General features: G+C 45.0%; 1 protein-coding gene across 5 annotated transcripts in view; it reads right to left on the minus strand.

Moving 5' to 3' along the window:
• Nucleotides 1–20,899, minus strand: part of MEIOB (meiosis specific with OB-fold) — a 41,339-nt gene extending 20,440 nt beyond the window's left edge. For 2 of the 5 annotated variants that reach the window (XM_032144956.2, XM_058433837.1), the window contains exons 1-6: nucleotides 20,728–20,899; nucleotides 14,368–14,445; nucleotides 11,729–11,786; nucleotides 7,902–8,033; nucleotides 6,325–6,397; nucleotides 3,649–3,844 (exon numbers count right to left, since the gene is read on the minus strand). In XM_032144956.2, coding sequence (XP_032000847.1) covers nucleotides 3,649–3,844; nucleotides 6,325–6,397; nucleotides 7,902–8,033; nucleotides 11,729–11,786; nucleotides 14,368–14,436 — 528 coding nt within the window. In that variant the 5' untranslated portion in view covers nucleotides 14,437–14,445; nucleotides 20,728–20,899. Of the gene's footprint in view, nucleotides 1–3,648; nucleotides 3,845–6,324; nucleotides 6,398–7,901; nucleotides 8,034–11,728; nucleotides 11,787–14,367; nucleotides 14,446–14,557; nucleotides 14,685–20,727 lie in introns of those variants that run through there. The other 3 variants (XM_058433835.1, XM_058433834.1, XM_058433836.1) reach the window with 2 other exon arrangements.
• Between the last annotated feature and the right edge of the window lie 364 nt (nucleotides 20,900–21,263).

The raw sequence follows: 21,263 nt of genomic DNA on the forward strand, positions 1-21,263 counted from the left end.
TGCTTGAAGTAGAGACTGAAAGTCTTTTTAACATGTCACAACAAAGCTCCACGACAGGCTACCCTGGGGCATCCACGTGGACTCCTCGAGGGCAGGGAGTGTGTTTCCAGCACCTGTGTATCCCCACGGCTCAGCGTGGAACCCATGTGACTGAATGGACTCAGGCTCTCTGGGGCTCAGCATCTCCGTCTTCTTAGCGAACATCAAATATAGCATATCTGTGGTATAAAAAATGTCCGCAGGAAAAAAAAAATATAAGATACGTCCTTTGCCTTCTCCCCAGGGCTACCATGGTGAGAGCCACATGCAAGATACACAGGAAACTTTGACACTGTCCAATTCTGTCCATTGTGGGGTGAGATGATCAAAGAAGTGGAAATGCTCTTGCCCATTAAAGCAAGTAAAAAAAAAAAAAAGAGTTGAACCTAGGACCCTTCTCTCCACCCAGTGGCTTCTCATGTGGGAACGGCAGGCACCTCTGAGAGATGCACAGCAGCAGGCCCAGCATGGATAGTCACTGGCCACCCCCACCACTGCCACCACTGCATCTGTGGTGCCCAGAGAAAGGGACCTAGAAAGGACAGCCAGAGGCTGAGAGGTCAGCCTAACATCTGGGGTTGGGGAGGTGGAGAACACTGTATTAAAAAGGAGTTTTAAAGTGAAACGCCAGTGGGGGTGAGAGGAAGAAACAACAGGTTAAATGAAAGTGTGAAGAGTGGCCGGGTGCGGTGGCTCATGCCTGTAATCCCAGCACTTTGGGAGGCCGAGGTGGGTGGATCACGAGGTCAGGAGTTCGAGACTAGCCTGGCCAATATGGTGAAACCTTGTCTCTACTAAAAATACAAAAATTAGGCCGGGCGCGGTGGCTCACGCCTGTAATCCCAGCACTTTGGGAGACCGAGGCGGGCGGATCACGCAGTCAGGAGATCGAGACCATCCTGGCTAACACAGTGAAACCCCGTCTCTACTAAAAATACAAAAAATTAGCTGGGCGATGTAGTGGGCGCCTGTAGTCCCAGCTACTCGGGAGGCTGAGGCAGGAGAATGGCGTGAACCCCGGGGGGCGGAGCCTGCAGTGAGCCGAGATCGCGCCACTGCACTCCAGCCTGGGCGACAGCGAGACTCCGTCTCAAAAAAAAAAAAAAAAAAAAAATACAAAAATTAGCTGGGCATGGTGGTGCACGCCTGTAGTCCTGGCTACTTGGGAGGCTGAGGCAGGAGAATTGCTTGAACCCAGGAGGTAGAGGTTGCAGTGAGCCAAGATCATGCCACTGCACTCTGCACTCCAGCCTGGGTGACAGAGCAAGACTCCATCTCAAAAAAAAAAAAAAAAGTATGAAGAAAAGAAAATGTAAGAGGGCTGAAAGCCAAAGGGAAGATGAAAGGCATGAGAAGAAGTGACGTGACACATGAAAGGTTCCAGACTCACTGAGGGGGTGGGAAAGCTGCCGCAGTTTCCTGCTTATACTACTATATTCATTCAGGGTTGTAGACAATTCTTACTTCATTATAAACTTAATAGCATTGTCTAGAACTTGGGGAAATCGCAAACAATTGAGCACTCCTTTGAACAACTGAATAGGATTGAACATAAACTGCCTACAAAGTGACTTCTCCTGTTTTTCCAGATGATCATATAGCGGGCTTATTCCTTCTCCCTAAAGTATACACATGCTCCCCAGGTGGCGGGCATGTCCTCCACAGCCAGGGCCCTGCCATCTGAAAGGGTCATGTTCTCTCAGTCAGTCACCATTTAATATGACAAGCAATTCACATTTACTTACATGAACTATCATAAGCGTCTGTGTTTTTTCCTTTTTTTTTTTTTTTTTTTTGTCTCTTGACTATCATCCCTCTCTATATTAAGAAATTACTCTTACCCCTTTATTTATTTATTTATCAACCCAGAATCTCACTCTGTCGCCCAGGATGGAGTGCAGTGGCGCCATCTCAGCTCATTGCACTTCTGTCTCCTGGGTTCAAGCAATTCTTCTGCCTCAGCCTCCCGAGTAGCTAGCACTACAGGTACCTGCCACCATGCCCAGCTAATTTTTCTTTTTTTTTTTTTTTTTGTGAGATGGAGTCTCGCTCTGTCACCCAGACTGGAGGGCAGTGGTACGATCTTGGCTCACTGCAACCTCCGCCTTCCAGGTTCAAGTGATTCTCCTGACTCAGCCTCCCGAGTAGCTGGGACTGCAGGAACATGCCCAGCTAATTTTTTACATGCTCAGCTAATTTTTTTTTTTTTTTTTTTGTCAGAGTCTTGCTCTGTCGCCCAGGCTGGAGTGCAGTGGCATGATCTCAGCTCACTGCAAGCTCCGCCTCCCAGGTTCATGCCATTCTCCTGCCTCAGCCTCTTGAGTACCTGGGACTACAGGTGCCCACCATCTCGCCCGGCTAATTTTTGGTATTTTTAGTAGAGATGGGGTTTCACTGTGTTAGCCAGGATGGTCTCGATCTCCTGACCTCATGATCCTCCCACCTCAGCCACCCACAGTGCTGGGATTACAGGTGTGAGCCACCGAGCCCGGCCACCCAGCTAATTTTTGTATTTTTAGTGGCGATGGTGTTTCACCATATTGGCCAGGCTGGTCTCAAACTCCTGACCTTGTAATCCATCCGCCTCAGCCTCCCAAAGTGCTAGGATTACAGGCATGAGCCACCATGCCAAAACTTTTTTTTTTTTTTTTTTTGAGACAGGGTCTCCCTCTATTGCCCAGGCTGGAGTGCAGTGGCATGATTTTGGCTCACTGCAACCTCAACCTCCCAGGCTCAGGTGATCCTCCCACTTCAGCCTCCCAAGCAGCTGAGATTACAGGTACACACCACCACATCCGGCTAATTTTTGTGTTTTTTGTAGAGATGGAGTTTCACCATGTTGCCCAGGCTGGTCTTGAACTCCTGGGCTCAAGTGATCCATCTGCCTTGGTCTCCCAAAGTGCTAGGATCACAGGTGTAAGCCACTGTGCCTGGACTAATTTTCATGTACTTTATTTTGTGAAACTTTACTGTTGAGGTCTACATCTCAGTCTCTGCCTTGTGGCTCTGGTCTGTCCAACTACAGAGCTCAGAACTTGATACAATAATTCAGATAGACGCTGATGCACCAGAAGGGAACAGCCCCCTGGTGCCCCATGGAATGCCATTCTCCCCTGCACCTCACCAGCACGGTCCCACTCCACCTATTAGACCATGGAGCCCTACAGCAGGGCAGCGTGTATTCCCACTCCCTCCCCGGTTTCTGGGCAGCTCTGAGCACAAAGGCACAGAACTGATCCCTTAACTTATTCAACTACGCCCCTTCAAGGAAGGTCATGGAGATTTTCGAGTCAATAAGCTTACCCTTTCCATTTACATCTTTGTTTAAGCAATGTATAAAACGTTCTCCTATACTTAGCAGATCATTTATGAGCAGAGTGGAACACTGCATTTAGCATTCAAATATAATTTTGTTTTACTACTCATCCACAGATAAAATGCTGCTTTCCCTTTAATGAGAAGTATTACTGTTTTCTTAATTCAACATACTACCAAGATAGAGAAGAAAAGTTACCCTAGCTGATCGTGACCACCCCATCCCAAACACAAATCAAGTGACTGCACCTCCCCTGCCAAATTGCACTTGGATTTGTTGGGGTTTTAACTTACCGACTTCACAGCTGCAAGCACGTTAATAATCCTCCCATTAAGACTGTGTCCATTTGCAACAATGTCACCCAGGGAATAATAATCATGAGACTCTTTAACAGGTAAATGTATCAAAGAAAGCAACTGTGTGTCCACTTCGTAACTGGAACAAACTTTTACTGTTGAGTGATTCTCACTGAGCAATAGTTTACAACTGCTAAATTGCAAAAACACAAGAAAGTTACATGAAAGTGATTTTTGGATAGAAAAATATTTCCAGGTCCACATTTAAACCACATTTTTGGCTGAAATTTAGATAATACTAATATATACTTTTTACTCTTAGAAACATTGAATAATATGGCAAAACATTTTTTGTTTACAGTGCACTTTCATTAAGGAAATGTTTTGAGAATTGATTCGTGTTGGGGTTCTAAGCATACCATTTGTCTGATCTTGCCCAAGACTGCGCTTGTTTCCTTCTCCAAAAAAATAGGAGCATAAAAGCACTCTGAAACTTCCAGGGGTTATACAAACCCAAGGACTGGTTTTTCTGTCTCTTATGGACCTGGCTGTTATGCCTTAGTACCTCAGGTCAGGGACTGTGTTTTTCCTACCCCTGCTAAGCTCTGCATGGAGCAGACGCAGAACACTGGCACAGTGAGCCTGAACTGAGGAGCTCTCCCTCCTGCACCGAGTCCCTCCCGGCCCTTGGACTCTGTGCCCCAGCAGTCCTCTAACCCAGCCCCTCCCCCTCCCCACTGCTTGGCCTCACTTACCTACCTCATCATTTCTCTCCCAAGCCACTGCCTTGCTCTCCTAACTAAGCTTCATTCCCCTATAGTCCATCCGCCACAAGCAAAGTGATCTTCCTAAATCACAAATATGAAAACATTATTTCCCAGCTCAAAGACCGTCATTGTGGCTACCAGACACAAAGGAAATAACTCGGTATGAAAGCAAAGCTGTCTGTGAAATATCTCTGCTTCCACCTTAAGCTTCTCCTCCTGCCCATGCCCTGCATTCCAGTCGTATCAGACTATTACATTATGAAATTGGTATTTCTAGAAGAAAAATAGCAAAACATCAGCAGTTTCAAATGGCTCAACTTAATATTAACTGTTCTGGAAAAGACAGGAGGTTTCCTGTTTCTTCCCTCTACCAAGAATGTTCTCTCCATCTAACCATCCATCCATCGCTTCCATGAATACTGACAATCTGTTATATGCCAGACCCTATGCTAGGCACAAGGGATATGGTGGTGAAGAAGGCAGACAAGACCTTTGATCTCATGAGGCTCACATATGTGAGGGGGAGACCCAAGAACAATGAATCAAAAAATCTCAGACGGTGACTTGGGTTATGGTGACAAAAGCCAGGGCAAAATCCCAGTAATTGACCATTACCACTACCACAAACAGAGTAGATGGGGAAGGTTGAAGAAGATGACATTTAAGCTGTGAGTCAATAACCCAAAGAAGCAAATAGTCAAACAGATGGGAAAATGTTCTATGCAGAGAGAGAATAGAAAATACAAAAGTTTGGCCAGGCGCGGTGGCCCACGCCTGTAATGCCAGCAATTTGGAAGGCCAAGGCGGGCGGATCACTTGAGGTCAGGAGTTCGACACCAGCCTGGCCAAATGGTGAAACCCTGCCTCTACTAAAAATACAAAAATTAGCTGGGTGTGGTGGCGTGTGCCTGTAATCACAGCTACTTGGGAGGCTGAGGTGGGAGAATCGTTTGAACCCAGGAGGTGGAGGTTACAGTAAGCTGAAATTGTGCCACTGCACTCCAGCCTGGGCAACAGAGTGGGACTCTGTCTCAGTAAAAAAATAAATAAATAAAAAATAAAAATAAAAGGAAATACAGAAGTTCTTAGTGCAGAATGAGTTCACGGTGTTCATGAAATGTAAAGAAATTCACTGTGGCTCCAGAGAAATGAGGCTTGAGAGTCTGGCATAAGATGAGGTCAGAAAAGAAGGTGGGAATGGGTCACAACTGACGCAAGTGTAAATGCCATAGACTGCTGTGCCCACCAAGAGCCCTTTACAGGCTGGTACAGGGGCACAGCTACACCCTTCTCTCCAGAACTGCCAGACCCGCCTTTGAGCTGATGCCCTGCCCCACCGTGGGGGTTTGGGGAGTGGATGGACTACAGACAGGGCACTGCTCTAAGGGGCCACTCCCACTCCAGAGCTCCTTCCCGGGCTCCTGCTGAGGCTCCAGGTGAACCCAATCCTCTGCTCAGCTTCTCCCCCACCTATCCTTGCAGGGTTCCCCTGAGAGCTCACCCTCAACCTACCACTCCCACAAGAGTCCTCCTCTCAAGCTCTGCTTCGAAGGAGCCTCCCCTAAGATGGTAAGCCTGTGAGTAGAAGGATACCTTGACATGAAAAAAGATAGATGTAATTTCCAAAGTTTATCTTTTCTTCTCATTCAGTTTTAACATGACAAAGTCAAATTTTTGTAAATCTAAGAATGAGAATCAAAGTACTAAAACCAAAGCCATTTTTCATGTGACTCTGTATCAAAGTAAATTATATCATAATCAAAGATGAATTTTGTAAGAGAAAATTAAACTCCTTATTTTTATTGAAATAGAAACAGAACACTTTTAGTAAGACCTCTGCTAATCTGATATAACATTATTAGTAATGATCATTCTGGCACAATCTCTGTGCTAGACAGATGCTTACCTAGGAGTTGCAGGGCTGAATTTTTCTTCTCTTTCTATTTCCTTTCTTTGGATCAGAGGATTTTCAATTATCACTAAAACAGAGGGCAAAGTATGATGATATTACAAAACAGTAACAAGATAAACACTAACATCCTAAATAACATCCTGTTTAATTTATGATCATCATCGACTCTAGGCTTTAAAAATTCCTCACCTCATTCATCTTCTCCATCATCAACATATAACATATTTTGATACTGAGATGTCATAATTCAAATCTTTATCTCCATATGTAACTAATATTCCAGCATTTATTCAAGGGATGTCTGTAGCTATACTGGGCCCTATGAAGTTTGTGAAGCTTTCTGCCTTCATAGTCCATGTGTTCAATGACCCTATTATTCAACTAGAGAGATACCATACATTGTCCTGAAAGTTAACAATACAAGGCAATATACGATTAGGTTCTAAATAAGCAGTATGGGGACTGGGCTGCTTGAGACCACAGTATTAAAGAGGAGTGTTTTCATTACCTGCATTACTCTTTTCTCTTTTTCTATCGTGAAGAACTAGTATACATGCTTTCTTGTTCCTTTTATGAGGCTCATAAAAGTTATATGTTGAGTGACTAAGTTCCACACATTATACTAGGTACACCATCTCATTTAATATTTACAAGAACCTAATGAGGTATTATTTCATAGTTGAGACCCAACAAGATTAAGAAATTTTCTCAAAGCCATAATGTAAGTAAATGTTGGAACTGGGATTTAAATCTAGACCTCTGTGTTTTCAAAGTCTCCTGTTCTTTCTACTATATGAGGCTGTTCTGTCAGAGATACTGGGGTGAGCAGATGTAAAAGATATGGTATTTCAACTAAAAGTAAAGTTCCTTAAAATCCCATTAACAATTTAAATATCAGTCTTTATCAAAATCTATTCAGTGGTCAAATGTCAACTTTTATCAAAATATATTCAGTGTCCGTATTATATGTCTATAGAAAGATAACCAATTATAATAATATGGGTTGATGCAAATTGAAATATGTAATAAACCAAAGACAGTAAGGTTATCTAGCAAAAATATAACTATCATGTTTGTATGCTTCAAGTAACATTCTGAATGCCTCGCATTGCAGTCTTCTTTTTTTTTTTTTTTTTTTGAGACAGGGTCTTACTCTGTGACCCAGGCTGGAGTGCAGAGGCACGATATTGGCTCACTGCAACCTCCACCTCCAGGGCTCAAGCTATCCTCCTGCTTCAGCCTCCTTAGTAGCTGGTACTACAGGCCCACATCACCATACCCAGCTAATTTTTTGTATTTTTTGTAGAAATGGGATTTTGCCATGTTGCTCAGGTTGGTCTCGAACTCCTGACCTCACGCAATCTACCCACCTCGGCCTCCCAAAGTGCTGGGATTACAGGCGTGAGCCACCGTGCCCCACTGCATTATACTCTTAACACTTAACTTTTTCTGATAAAGTTCTTGAGAATTATGAACTACATCTCATTTCAACTCCTTCAGTATAGTTACCATAAACATACCACAGGAATAACACTATAATGGAAAAAGTTTAAGAATCAATGCCAACTTACCACAGTCACCAACCCTAAAGCTGTCAGAAAGAGACTTGATGTAATCTTCATTGCCCCAGGAAGCTGCATTTACAAAATGTGCTGGTGAATCCCGAATGGTGAAGCTGAAAGTGTACCTTTCTGATCCAATATCTAAGGGAAAGCCAATGCTTTTATTTTTCAAATGAAGAGTTTCAATCGCTTCTCTGCCTTTTGATAAGTGTTACATGAAAAGTTTCATTTCAATTATGAACAAATGATTATTTGTTTAATCAAATAACTATTGATTATGAAAATAAAAATACTCAAATACACGGTACAAAATGTTCTTTTAGATGTATATTCTATAACATTATGCGTCTACGAATTTCAGACTGAAGTGGTAACAGATTGCCCCCTTGCTCCCTTCCCTGGTGATCTGTGCATTTGGAGGGAAAAACATGTAAACTTGAGCCATACAGGTATTACCTTAGATTCTCCTTTTCTCTCTTACTGTTGTTTGAACCTAAGTCATAATTCAGATCTAAATTGTTATTTCAGTCCCAGCTACTTAGGAGGATGAAGCACAATGACTGCTTAAGCCCAAAGGTTCAAGGCTTCAGTGAACTGTGATTGCACCACCGCTCTCCAGCCTGGGCAACAGAGCAAGACCCCATCCCAAAAATAAAAATAAAAATAGGCCGGACGCAATGGCTCACGCCTGTAATCCTTGCACTTTGGAAGGCCGAGGCAGGTGGATCACCTGAGGTTAGTTCAAGACCAGCCTGGCCAACATGGTGAAACCCTGTCTCTGCTAAAAATACAAAACTTAGGCAGGCGTGGTGGTGGGTGCCTGTAATCCCAGCTACTCAGGAGGCTGAGGCAGGAGAATCACTTGAACCCAGGAGGCAGAGGTTGCAGTGAGCCGAGATCCAGCCTGGGTGACAAGAGAAAAACTCTGTCTCAAAAAAAATAAACAAATAATAATAAAATAAAAATAAAAATTGGCCAGGCACAGCAGCTTCCCCTGTGATCCCAGGACTTTGGGAGGCGAGGTGGGAGAATCACTTGAGGCCTGGAGTTCAAAACCCGCCTGGGCAACATAGAGGGACACCATCTCTATAGAACATTTTAAAATTAGTACTGGCACTCATCTTTAGTCTCAGCTACTTAGGAGGCTGAGGAGGAAAGGTTGCTTGAGCCCAGTTTAAGTGTGCAGTGAGCTTTGAATGCACCACTGCACTCCAGCCTGGGAAGAATGAGTTCAGGGTGTTCATGAAATGTACACCCAGGCTGGAGTTCAGTGACGCGATCTCTCGGCTCACTGCAACCCCTGCCTCCCAGCAGCTGGGAGTCAGCCTCCTGAGCAGCTGGGGCTACAGGCACACACCACCATGCCAGGCTAATTTTTGTGTGTTTTTTTGTATTTTTTTTTTTTTTTTAGTAAAAACGGTTTTTGTTTTTGTTTGTTTGTTTTTGAGACGGAGTTTCACTCTTGTTACCCAGGCTGGAGTGCAATGGCGCGATCTCAGCTCACAGCAACCTCTGCCTCCCAGGTTCAAGCAATTCTCCTGCCTCACCCTCCCAAGTAGCTGGGATTACAGGCGCCTGCCACCATGCCCGGCTAATTTTGTACTTTTAGTAGAGATGGGGTTTCACCATGTTGGCCATGCTGGTCTCGAACTCCTGACCTCGTGATCCGCCTGCCTCAGCCTCCCAAAGCGCTGGCATGAGCCACCGCGCCTGGCGAGACAAGGTTTTTTAGTAGAGGTGGGGAAGAACAGAGTGAGACCTTGTCTCTAAAAAAATAAATAAATTTTAAAAATAATTAAAATAAGTTATTTCAAAACAATTTATGTGCTACATAATGAGGACCACTAGGGGTCAGCAAATACTTTTTTTCCAAAATAGAAATTTCATATTGGTTTTGCTAATTAAAAATTACAACCTGGCTGGGTGCAATTGCTCCTACCCATAATCCCAGCACCTTGGGAGGCCAAGGGGGTAAGATTGTTTCAGCCAAAGAGTTCGAGACCAGCCTGGGCAACAAAGTGAGACCCTCCGTCTCTACAAAAAAATTTAAAAAGTATTCAGTCATGGTAGCATGGACCTGTCCGGGCTACATGGAAGGCTGAGGCAGGAAGACCACTTGAGCCCAGGGTTGAGGCTGCAGTGAGCTGTATTCACATTGCTGCACTCCAGCCTGAGTGACAGAATGAGACCCTATCTCAAATTTTTCAAAAAAGTAATATAACCCAACATACATGTAAATTATAGACATATTCTAAACTATCTATTAGTGTCTACCTCTGGGGAGAGGACTAGGCTGGGAAGAGTGAGGAGCTGAAAGGGGAATTTCACTTTTCAACTCTATGAGCTTTGGTACTGCTGGAATTTTTGATGAAAATATAATGTTATATGTACAATGTCTTAAGTCAGTAAGCATACTTCCTCCAAAAAAGGAATACCACAGATGTCATCATAAAAAGAAGTCAAACAACACAGAAGTTTTTCTCCTTCCCTCACAGTCTGATAGGTGAAAAACTGTGAATTTCTTTTTTTTTTTTTTTTTTTTTTGAGACAGAGTTTCGCTCTTGCTGCCCAGGCTGGAGTGCAATGACACGATCTCGGCTCACTGCAACCTACACCCCCCAGGTTCAAGCGATTCTCCTGCCTCAGCCTCCCGAGTAGCTGGGAATATAGGCGCCTGCCACCATGCCTGACTAATTTTGTATTTTTAGTAGAGGGGATTTCTACATGTTGGTCAGGCTGGTCCCGAACTCCTGACCTCAGGAGATCCACCCACCTCAGCCTCCCAAAGTGCTGGGATTATAGGCGTGACCACTGTGCCTGGCGAAAAACCGTATATTTCATTTTTATAATTTTAGCAAGTATTTTAATAACTACTTTTTTCTAATTCACACATTTTAAGTGATGCCTTCTGAAGTTTGGTAAGAAGATATATAGACTTCCTCAAACTATTTATTTAGTAATTCTGATCTAATTAGTTAAGATGAAATAAAGTGCACACACAAATGATATGGGTACCAGATGACAGCTTGGTTATTTACCTTAAAGATGAAAGCATCATGCCTCTAATCTCAGCACTCTAGGAGGATGAGGCGGGATGATCACTTGAGCCCAGGAGTTTGAGACCAGCCTGGGCAACAGAGCAAGACCCTGTCTCTACAAATTTTTTTGTTTTTTTAAATCAGCCAGGGGCTGGGCGTGGCGGCTCACACCTGTAATTCCAGCACTTTGGGAGGCCGAGGCAGGGAGATCACTTGAGGTCAGGAGTTCAAGACCAGCCTGGCCAACATGGTGAAACCCCATCTCTACTAAAAATACAAAAATTACTTGAGCATGATGGCACGTGCCTGTAATTCCAGCTACTCGGGCGGTTGAGGCAGGAGAATCGATTGAACCCGGGAGGCAGAGGTTGCAGTGAGTCGAGATCGTGCCATTGCACTCCTGAGTAACAGGAGTCTGAGTGACAGAGCTAGACTCCATCTCAAAAAAAAAAAAACAGAGAGAACACATGTGCTCAAATATACATATATACACACGTGTGTATATATACATATATACACAAATGTATATGCATATATACACATATGTATATGCATATATACACATGTGTGTATATACATCTATACACACATATATATATACACATATATATAAGAGAGAGAATGTGGTAGGGAGGCAGAGAGAGAGCCTTGAATCAGGTACTTGACCATCCAATAGAGAGCATGACCATTGCTCTTGAGTTAAACAGGCATAGAAAAATTAATCACTTAAATATACTTTGTTGTAGTCATAAGCCAAAGTTGATGAAAAATGAAGCAAAGAGTTAAACAGAACTCAGCTTTTTCTGTCTGGAAAGCCTTTGACATCTGTTTTCCCAATAACTATACCGATAACTTTCTGAAAAACAAAAAGGTCACAGAAGACCAATATTAAACACAGATGTACTTGGTAAATTTAATTTCATGGGCTTGTTATACTTTACTGGCTCTAACAAACATTTCTGACTAGGAACCATTTAAATGTATTTATTCCAGGCGAACATCTAAAATAAGTTCATAAATGTTCAATTCCACAAGCAATAGTACAAAGTAATCCAAAAGTTAACTACTATTACAAATATAATCATTTAATACTTAGCATATTTCTACTTTATTTTCAATCACTAGATGGAGCACAATAACTGCCCTATGCTATCCATCCTTACTGAATTCACCCAAAGCAGATGTATAATGCAATTTAATTTGCCACAGTCTTCAAAGCTTTCCTTTATATGGGGTTTTCTAACAATCCACATAAAATCGCTTAGCTTCTTAATCCAAACATGCTGGACAGTAATATAAATTAGACTGTAACAAAACTTATATTTTGCTGCTAATAAATCTAAATTCTAAAGTCCTAGATCTTAAACCTTAGAGATATTAACACCTCCTTAAAATGTTTAATGTTCTCTTTAGTGACTACTGAAGAAAAATTTTAAATGTGTTTTAAGAAATAAAAATGGGCCGGGCGTGGTGGCTCACACGTGTAATCCCAGCACTTTGGGAGGCTGAGGCAGGTGGGTCACCTGAGGTCATGCGTTTGAGACCAGTCTGACGAACATGGTGAAACTCCACCTCTACTAAAAATACAAAAAATTAGCCGGGTGTGGTGGTGGGTGCCTGTACTCCCAGCTACTCGCGAGGCTGAGGCAGGAGAATCACTTGAACCCGGAGGCAGAGGTTGCACTGAGCTGAGATCCCACTATTGCACTTCAGCCTGGGCAACAGAGCAGGACTCCATCTCAAAAAAAATAAAAATAAAAATAAAAAATAAAAATGAATACCTTTTCTGAAAGGAAAAAACTAAACTTATTTTGCTAATTGCAGCAACTGATTTTAACCTTACAATAATCTGTGACATTTAAGTTACAATCAGGCTTTTAAGATTCCTACATTCTAGGTGAGCTATTAGCTAGACTTATTGCTTATTTAGACACATTGATATTATTTCTTCAATTCCTTATACATGCAGATCTCACTGAATTTTGTTGGAAAATCCAACTAATGGAAATGTTGAGTAAAACTTTCTATCTGAAGAGACCATTATTAGCAAATAGTTTACCTTTCAAGAAAAACTATAACAATTGTTATTTTTTGATATTTTTAAATTTTAAATTATTAAAGTTACATGTAAATGTATCCCATTGTAAGAAATCTAGTTTGCAAAAGCAAAATATAAATAGACTGCTCAGGGGCAGGGAAGGTAAAGGTGTGTGGTAGCTGCTTTACAACAAGTTCTTTAACTTATAAGATGATTCCACTCGGCCAGGCGCGGTGGCTCACGCTTGTAATCCCAGCACTTTGGGAGGCCGAGGCGGGGGGATCATGAGGTCAGGAGATCGAGACCACGGTGAAACCCTGTGTCTACTAAAAATACAAAAAAAAAAAAAAAAATCAGCCGGTCGTGGTGGTGGGCGCCTGTAGTCCCAGCTACTTGGAGAGGCTGAGGGAGGAGAATGGCATGAACCCCGGAGGCAGAGCTTGCAGTGAGCCGAGATTGCGCCACTGCACTCCAGCCTGGGTGACAGAGCGAGACTCCGTCTTAAAAAAAAAAAAAAAAAAAAAAAGATGATTCCACCTAGTTTTCTTTTAAATAAGTAACAGTCGAGGTGTATTCAAAATCGTTGAATTCCCCTATAACTCCTACTCAAAAAGTCAATTTTCACATAAGCATTTTAGAAAACACACCTGTTATAAACCTTATATCATAAAAGCAGCATAATGTCAAGTACTTAGACCATAAATTGGATAATTTGGTCAGAAAATTGAAATTGCTACTGCTGAACAAAATGGTTTAATTTTTTTTTTTTTTTTTTTTTTTTGAGAAGAGTTTCGCTCTTGTTGCCCAGGCTGCAGTGCAATGGCGCGATCTCGGCTCACTGAGACCGCCTTCTGGCTTCAAGCAATTCTCCTGCCTCAGCCTCCTGAGTAGGTGGGATTACAAGCATCAGCCACCACGCCCAGCTAATTTTGTATTTTTAGTAGAGATGGGGTTTCTCCATGTTGATCAGGCTGGTCTCGAACTCCCAACCTCAGGTGATCCAGCTGCCTCAGCCTCCCAAAGTGCTAGGATTACAGACGTGAGCCACCGTGCCCGGCCTGGTTTAATTTTACAATGCTAAATTTGAGCATTTATTAAATTTTTCACTTTATTAAATATTCAAGTAAAATAATACATCTATTGATCATTTTGAACAATTACTAGTCATATCTACAATCATATCTTCTACTCTACACACAAGTAAAGATTAATTTTCATCTAGGTGGCATGAATACAAAGAAATTTAGATATACTTAATATCTAACAATTATACCAATGCAATGAGTATCTATATACTTGTCAATTATAAAAGCATGTGTTGAATGAATCAATAATGTTGATGTAATGTTATCACATAAAATGTCATTAGTAAGCAAATCACCACATCATTGAAACCTACCCGATTAGCCATATTTGGCTGCAGATCTGAAAGGGTACTGAAGGTCCTCGTTGCAAAGGAGTTTGCCATTTTTTTAATCTGCATTTTAGAAAATATAATTTAGATATATACATTGAATAAATGAAATAAGTCATTTAAAAGATTCCAACAGTTTAAAATATTATTTAGGGTCGGACATGGTGGCTCATACCTGCAATCCCAGCATTTTGGGAGGCTGAAGTGGGTGGATCACCTGAGGTCAGGAGTTCAAGATCAGCCTGGCCAACATGGCGAAACCTCACGTGGTAGCGGACGCCAGTAATCCCAGCTACTCAGGAGGCTGAGGCAGGAAGAAGTGCTTGAACCTGGGAGGCAGAGGTTGCACTGAGCCAAGATCACACTACTACACTCCACCCTGAGACTCTGTCTCAAAAATAAATAAAATAAAATAAAATATTACTCGTCAGGCGTGGTGGCTCATGCCTGTAATCCCAGCACTTTGGGAGGCCAAGGCGGGTGAATCACGAGGTCAGGAGATAGAGACCATCCTGGCTAACATGGTGAAACCCCGGCTCTACTAAGAATACAAAAAATTAGCCAGGCGTGGTGGAGGGCACCTGTAGTCCCAGCTACTTGGGAGGCTGAGGCAGGAGAATGGCATGAACCCGGGAGGCGGAGCTTGCAGTGAGCTGAGATGGCGCCACTGCACTCCAGCCTGGATGACGGAGCGAGACTCCATCTCAAAAAAAAATAAATAAATAAAATAAAATAAAATAAAATATTATTTGGGAAAGCACTGGATAGTTTACTGCTTTGGAAAATTTTTATTATAATGGTAAAATATAAATTAATATCGATTCAACCTATAGAAAACATGTTCAGAATCTCCTTTTATAATTTTGAATGATATAGCTATTACAGGTTTCAATTTTTAACTTTCATTTCTAAAACCATGTAAAATTTAGTAGTTTTTGAGCACCATGTAAATTTAGTTTTATTTTATTTTTTAATTTTTTTAACTTTTTTTTTTTTTTTGAGACATCAGTCTCACTCTGTGTCCCAGGCTGGAGTGCAGTGGCACAATCTCAGTTCACCACAATGTCCACCTCCCAGGCTCAAGTGATTCTTCTGCCTCAGCCTCCCAAATAGCTGGGATTACAGGCGCCTGCCACCACGCCCAGCCAATTTTTGTATTTTTAGTAGAGACGGTGTTTCACCATGTTGGCCAGGCTGGTCTCGAACTCCTGATCTCAAGTGATCCGCCCGCCCCCAAAGTGCTGGGATTACAGGCGTGAGCCACCAAGCCCAGCCAAATTTAGAGTTTTACATGCAAAATGATTCAATGGGACTTTTATTTATTTATTTATTTATTTTGAGATGGAGTTTCACTCTGTTGCCTAGGCTGGAGTGCAGTGGTGCAATTTCAGCTCACTGCAAGCTCCACCTCCTGGGTTCATGCCATTCTCCCACCTCAGCCTCCCGAGTAGCTGGGATTACAGACGCCTGCCACCACGCCTGGCTAATTTTGTTTTTGCATTTTTAGTAAAGACGGGGTTTCATCGTGTTAGCCAGGATGGTCTCCATCTCCTGACCTCGTGATCCGCCCACCTCGACTTCCCAAAGTGCTGGGATTACAGGCATGAGCCACCGCACCCGGGCTCGATGGGACATTTAAGGATTTAAATATATATTAGCATCAAGCTTACCTCAAAAAATACAGCAAAAATCTACTGTAAACACCTCAAATTGAGCATTTGATTATAATGTGTGAAGGGAAAGGCAGTGATTTTTTTTTTTTTGAGATGGAGTCTCACCCTGTCGCCCAGGATGGAGTGCAGTGGCACAATCTCAGCTCACTGCAACCTCTGCCTCCCGGGTTCAAGAGATTCTCCTGCCTCAGCCTCCCGAGTAGCTGGGACTACACGCACGTGCCACCACGCCTGGCTAATTTTTTTGTATTTTTAGTAGAGATGGGGTTTCACTGTTAGCCAGGATGGTCTCGATCTCCTGACCTCATAATCCACTCGCCTTGGCCTCCCAAAGTACTGGGATTACAGGCGTGAGCCACTGAGACCAGCCCGGGAGAGGTAGTGATTTTAAACACACCTCTACACAGTAAAACTCCATGAGGGCAGAGGTGGCATCTTACATATTTTTATGTATGTATTTCATAACTGAAAACCATAAATATCAGATGAAAGAAATGGTGGTTTGTCCCTCAATATCATCACTCTAAAAGGTTCTATTGTAGAAAAATTGTAAGCTACACCAAACAGATTGCCTTGACTTCACTTTATAATCCAGGGCCTCTTTAACTCTGGGAATGCCCACACCCACATGATCCAGTTCAAGGACGTGTCTCATGACACCTGAGTTTCAGACAGCCTGTGGAGTTAGTCAAATATGATTTTGAATTGCAGCACCTCTAGTTTGTAGTCGTGTATTTTAACATTACTAAACATTAATTTCCTCATCCTTAAATTGTGGATAACATCAACCTTGCAGTGAAAAATAGAAACAATGTATACAAGATGCCTAGATGTTCACAGGCTCACAATCAATGACGGCGCTGCTTGTCAATATTATCCAATGTAACAGTTTTTGTATTCAAGGCCTTCCAGTGCCAGAAGAAACATTTGGGGATTAAGCTGTGTCAAGTTTTTCATTCATTCTTTGGCCTGGTCTGATGTGGCTTACAATGCAATGTCGCTATCTAAAACACTTGCGGAACTGTGACAAGGTCATTCACTCATCCAACCATTCAACCAATATTTATTTACAGCCCAAAGTGCCAGACATGTGAGTCTAGAGGATGAGTCAGACATTTGAGTCAGTGGCTGAACTTTCTGTACAAACACAACTACCTACACACGAAGCGATTTCTCCACATTTTTACCCCTTAGCATCTCTTGGTGGGACATGGTATCCTATTATCTCTCTGAATTCCCTTATTTGTCTGCTACCATTAGAGGTATATGGTAATAGACATTAGTGTCTGCCCACAAAAAATATGAGTTGCTTCTCTACCTGGCCACTTTAACAGATACAAAATTAACATGAACTAAAGAGCTCAATCTAATAATTCAGAGATGACTTCATTCATCAACAACTACTGTCTCTTTTACCCTACAATTTTTTTTTTTTTTTTTGAGACAGAGTCTCGCTCTGTCGCCCAGGCTGGAGTGCAGTGGCACAATCTCGGCTCACTGCAAGCTCCGCCTCCCGGGTTCACGCCATTCTCCTGCCTCAGCCTCCCAAGTAGCTGGGACTACAGGCACCCACCACCACGCCCGGCTAATTTTTTGTATTAGTACAGACGGGGTTTCACTGTGTTAGCCAGGATGGTCTCAATCTCCTGATCTCGTGATCCGTCTGCCTCGGCCTCCCAAAGTGCTGGGATTACAGGCGTGAGCCACCGCGCCCGGCTTTTTTTTTTTTTTTTTTTGAGACAGAGTCTCGCTCTCTCGCCCAGGCTGGAGTGCAGTGGCACGATCTCGGCTCACTGCAAGCTCCGCCTCCCAGGTTCACGCCATTCTCCTGCCTCAGCCTTCCCAGCACCTGGGACTACAGGCCCACGCCGCCACGCCCGACTAATTTTTTGTATTTTTAGTAGAGACGGGGTTTCACCGTGTTAGCCAGGATGCTCTCGATCTCTTGACCTTGTGATCCACCCGCCTCAGCCTCCCAAAGCACTGGGATTACAGGCGTGAGCCACCGCGCCCAGTCAATTTTTTTTTTTTTTTTTTTTTTTTACATAGTCTTGCTCTGTTGCCCAGACCAGAGTGCAATGGTGCAATCTCGGCTCACTGCAACCTCTGCATCCTGGGTTCAAGCAATTCTCCTGCCTCAGCCTCCCCAGTAGCTGGGATTACAGAAGCCTGCTATCACACCTGGCTAATTTTTGTATTTTGTAGAGATGGGGTTGCACCTGAGGCAGGCGGATCATGAGGTCAGGAATTTGAGACCAGCCTGGCCAACATGGTGAAACCCCGTCTATACTAAAAATACAAAAAAATTAGCCAGGCATGGTGGCGCACACCTATAATCCCTGCTACTCGGGAGGCTGAGGCAGGAGAATCCTTGAACCAGGGAGGCGGAGGTTGCCGTGAGCAAAGACTGCACCACTGCACTCCAGCCTGGGCAACAGGGCGAGACTCTGTCTCCAAAAAAAAAAAAAAAAAAACCCTTCCCATTGCACCCTGACTCAAATCCAGACTCCTTGCGGCAGCGTGCCACGCCAGCTGACCTGGCCTCTCCCCTGAGAACCGCTCTCCGGTACCCTGGCTGCATTTCCTCAGCCTGGGCCTCGGGCCTTCACAGATGTAGCGCCTCTTTCTCAAGCATCCCCGCCGTCCCAGGACAGGCTCTCCTCAGGTCTCCAGAAAAGGCCTTTCCTGCCACCCTGCCTCATGCAGCCATTCCTCTGAATTCCCCTCCGGACACTGCTATTGCCTGCTGTGTTGTCTTTCTCCTTCGTGACACGGTAGCTTGTCAGGACAGAGCCACGTCCTCACTGCACCCCACAGTGACCACAAAGTTCAGGGCCTCACACGCAGCAGCTGCCGGGTATGTGCTCACTAAATGAATACATGAGCCCTTTTAAAAGCGATCTAATTTGTAAACTGAGGATAATATTGCTACAATTAGCCTTTTGGAGAAATAGAATTTTAGTTTACAACTAATTTTACATTTATAACATGCATTGAAGTTATGGGAACAAGTGTGATTTCTATCTTGCTATTGCAGACAAATGAAGTTTCCGGGGAGCTCAGTGATGAGGTTCCCATGATTTCCCATGTGTTTTGTTTTTTTGTTTGTTTGTTTGTTTGTTTGTTTGTTTTGAGACAGGATCTTGGTCTGTCGCCCAGGCTGGAGTGCAATGGCGCAATCTCGGCTCACTGCAACCTCTGCATCCCCGGTTCAAGCGATTCTCCTGCCTCAGCCTCCCAAGTAGCTGGGATTACAGGGGCACCTCTACCAAGCTCGGCTAATTTTTGTTTTTGTTTGTTTGTTTGTTTGTTTGTTTTGAGACGGAGTCTTGCTCTGTCGCCCAGGCTGGAGTGCAGTGGTGCGATCTCAGCTCACTGCAAGCTCCGCCTCCCGGGTTCACGCCATTCTCCTGCCTCAGCCTCCCGAGTAGCTGGGACTACAGGCGCCCGCCACCACGCCCGGCTAATTTTTTTGTATTTTTAGTAGAGACGGGGTTTCACTGTGGTCTCGATCTCCTGACCTCGTGATCCGCCCGCCTCGGCCTCCCAAAGTGCTGTTTGTTTGTTTTTAAGTAGAGACAAGGTTTCACCATGTTGGTCAGGCTGGTCTCCAACTCCTGACCTCAGCTGATCTTCCCGCCTCAGCCTCTCAAAGCACTGGGATGACCGGCATGAGCCACTGCACCCAGCAGACATCTGCACTTTTTTTTTTTCTGTCGCCAGGGCTGAAGTGCAGCGGCGTGATCTCGGCTCACTGCAACCTCCGCTTCCTGGACTCAAGAAATTCTCCTGCCTTAGCCTCCCAAGTAGCTAGGATTACAGGCGCCCGCCACCACGCCTGGCTAATTTTTGTATTTTTTGTAGAGATGAGGTTTCACAATGCTGGCCAGGCTGGTCACATCGGCCTCCCAAAGCTGAGGTAATCCCAAAGGATTACGGGGTTGAGCCACCGCGCCCGGCTTTTTTTTTTTTTTTTTTTTTTTTTTTTTTGTGAGATGGAGTCTCGCTCTGTCGCCCAGGCTGGAGTGCAGTGGCGAGATCTCAGCTCACCGCAACCTCCGCCTCCCGGTTCAAGCGATTCTCCTGCCTCCACTTCCCTAAGTAGCTGGGACTACAGGCGTGCGCCACCACACCCGGCTAATTTTGTATTTTTAGTAGAGACGGGGTTTCTCCATGTTGGTCAGGCTGGTCTCGAACTTCTGACCTCAGGTGATCCGCCCACCTCAGCCTCCCAAAGTGCTGCGATTAGAAGCCACCACTGCACTTTTTAACTGCCAGGTCGTGGCCTGAAAAACTCAAAGTAGGACCCCCATGTCGGCCGCTCTCAGCTCCGCGAGGGGCTTTCCCGCGTGTCCTCCGGCAGGGGCAAAGCTCGGGGGCCGCGGGAGGCGCTGGGAGGGCGGGAGGCGCCACAGGACAACCTGCCCCCGCCAACCCCGCGGTGAGCCGAGGATGCGGCCAGGACCGGACTCCGCATGGGGCGCAGGCACGTACCCCACACGCTGCGCGGCTCCCCCGCTCCCCTCCGCGCCCGCGCGCGCCCGCCGCTCCCTCAGGGCCTCGGCCAGTCGAACGCCGGGCCCTGACCCGCACGAGCTCCCTTCCTCGGACGCCGCCCCACAGCTGGAGGCCGGGCCGGCGTCGCCACCTGGCCGTCCACGCTGCTGCTCACCCGAGGCTCGCCCGGCCAGATGCTCCCCGGGCCTGCACAGCTGCAGCCGCGGCCTCGCGGACCTGGCCCGCCCGACCCCCGGGTCACCCGCGCTTCGCGGCTTCTCCACAGGACTCTCGGGCCACAGCCTCGTGCAGGTGCGACGGCCTCGCGACCGTTAGCGAGAGGCCCCGCCCCGTCCTCAGCGACTCCGCCCCCACCGCTCACTGACTCCGCCCCCACCGCTCACTGACTCCGCCCCCGCCGCGCTCGGACTCAGTCCTCTGGGGAGGGCGGGGAGCCCGGTTCCAGTTTCTTCCTGCGCGGGAGTCAGAGGGGCAGGACAGCCGCAGGCGCGGGGGGGGTCTCCGTGCGCTCTCACAGCCGCGTGCGGCTCTATGGTCGCTCGATTCCAAAAGACGGTGCGCCGGAAAAAAATAAACATGTCTATCTATCTGTAATATTATGAAGGGCGGGCGCGGGCTCACTCCTGTAATCCCAGAACTTTGGGAGGCAGAGACGGGCGGATCACCTGAGCACCAGGAGTTCAAGACCAT

This window comes from Hylobates moloch, unplaced genomic scaffold (assembly GCF_009828535.3).
Source record: "Hylobates moloch isolate HMO894 unplaced genomic scaffold, HMol_V3 SCAFFOLD_23, whole genome shotgun sequence".
NCBI classification, from domain to species: Eukaryota; Metazoa; Chordata; class Mammalia; order Primates; family Hylobatidae; genus Hylobates; species Hylobates moloch.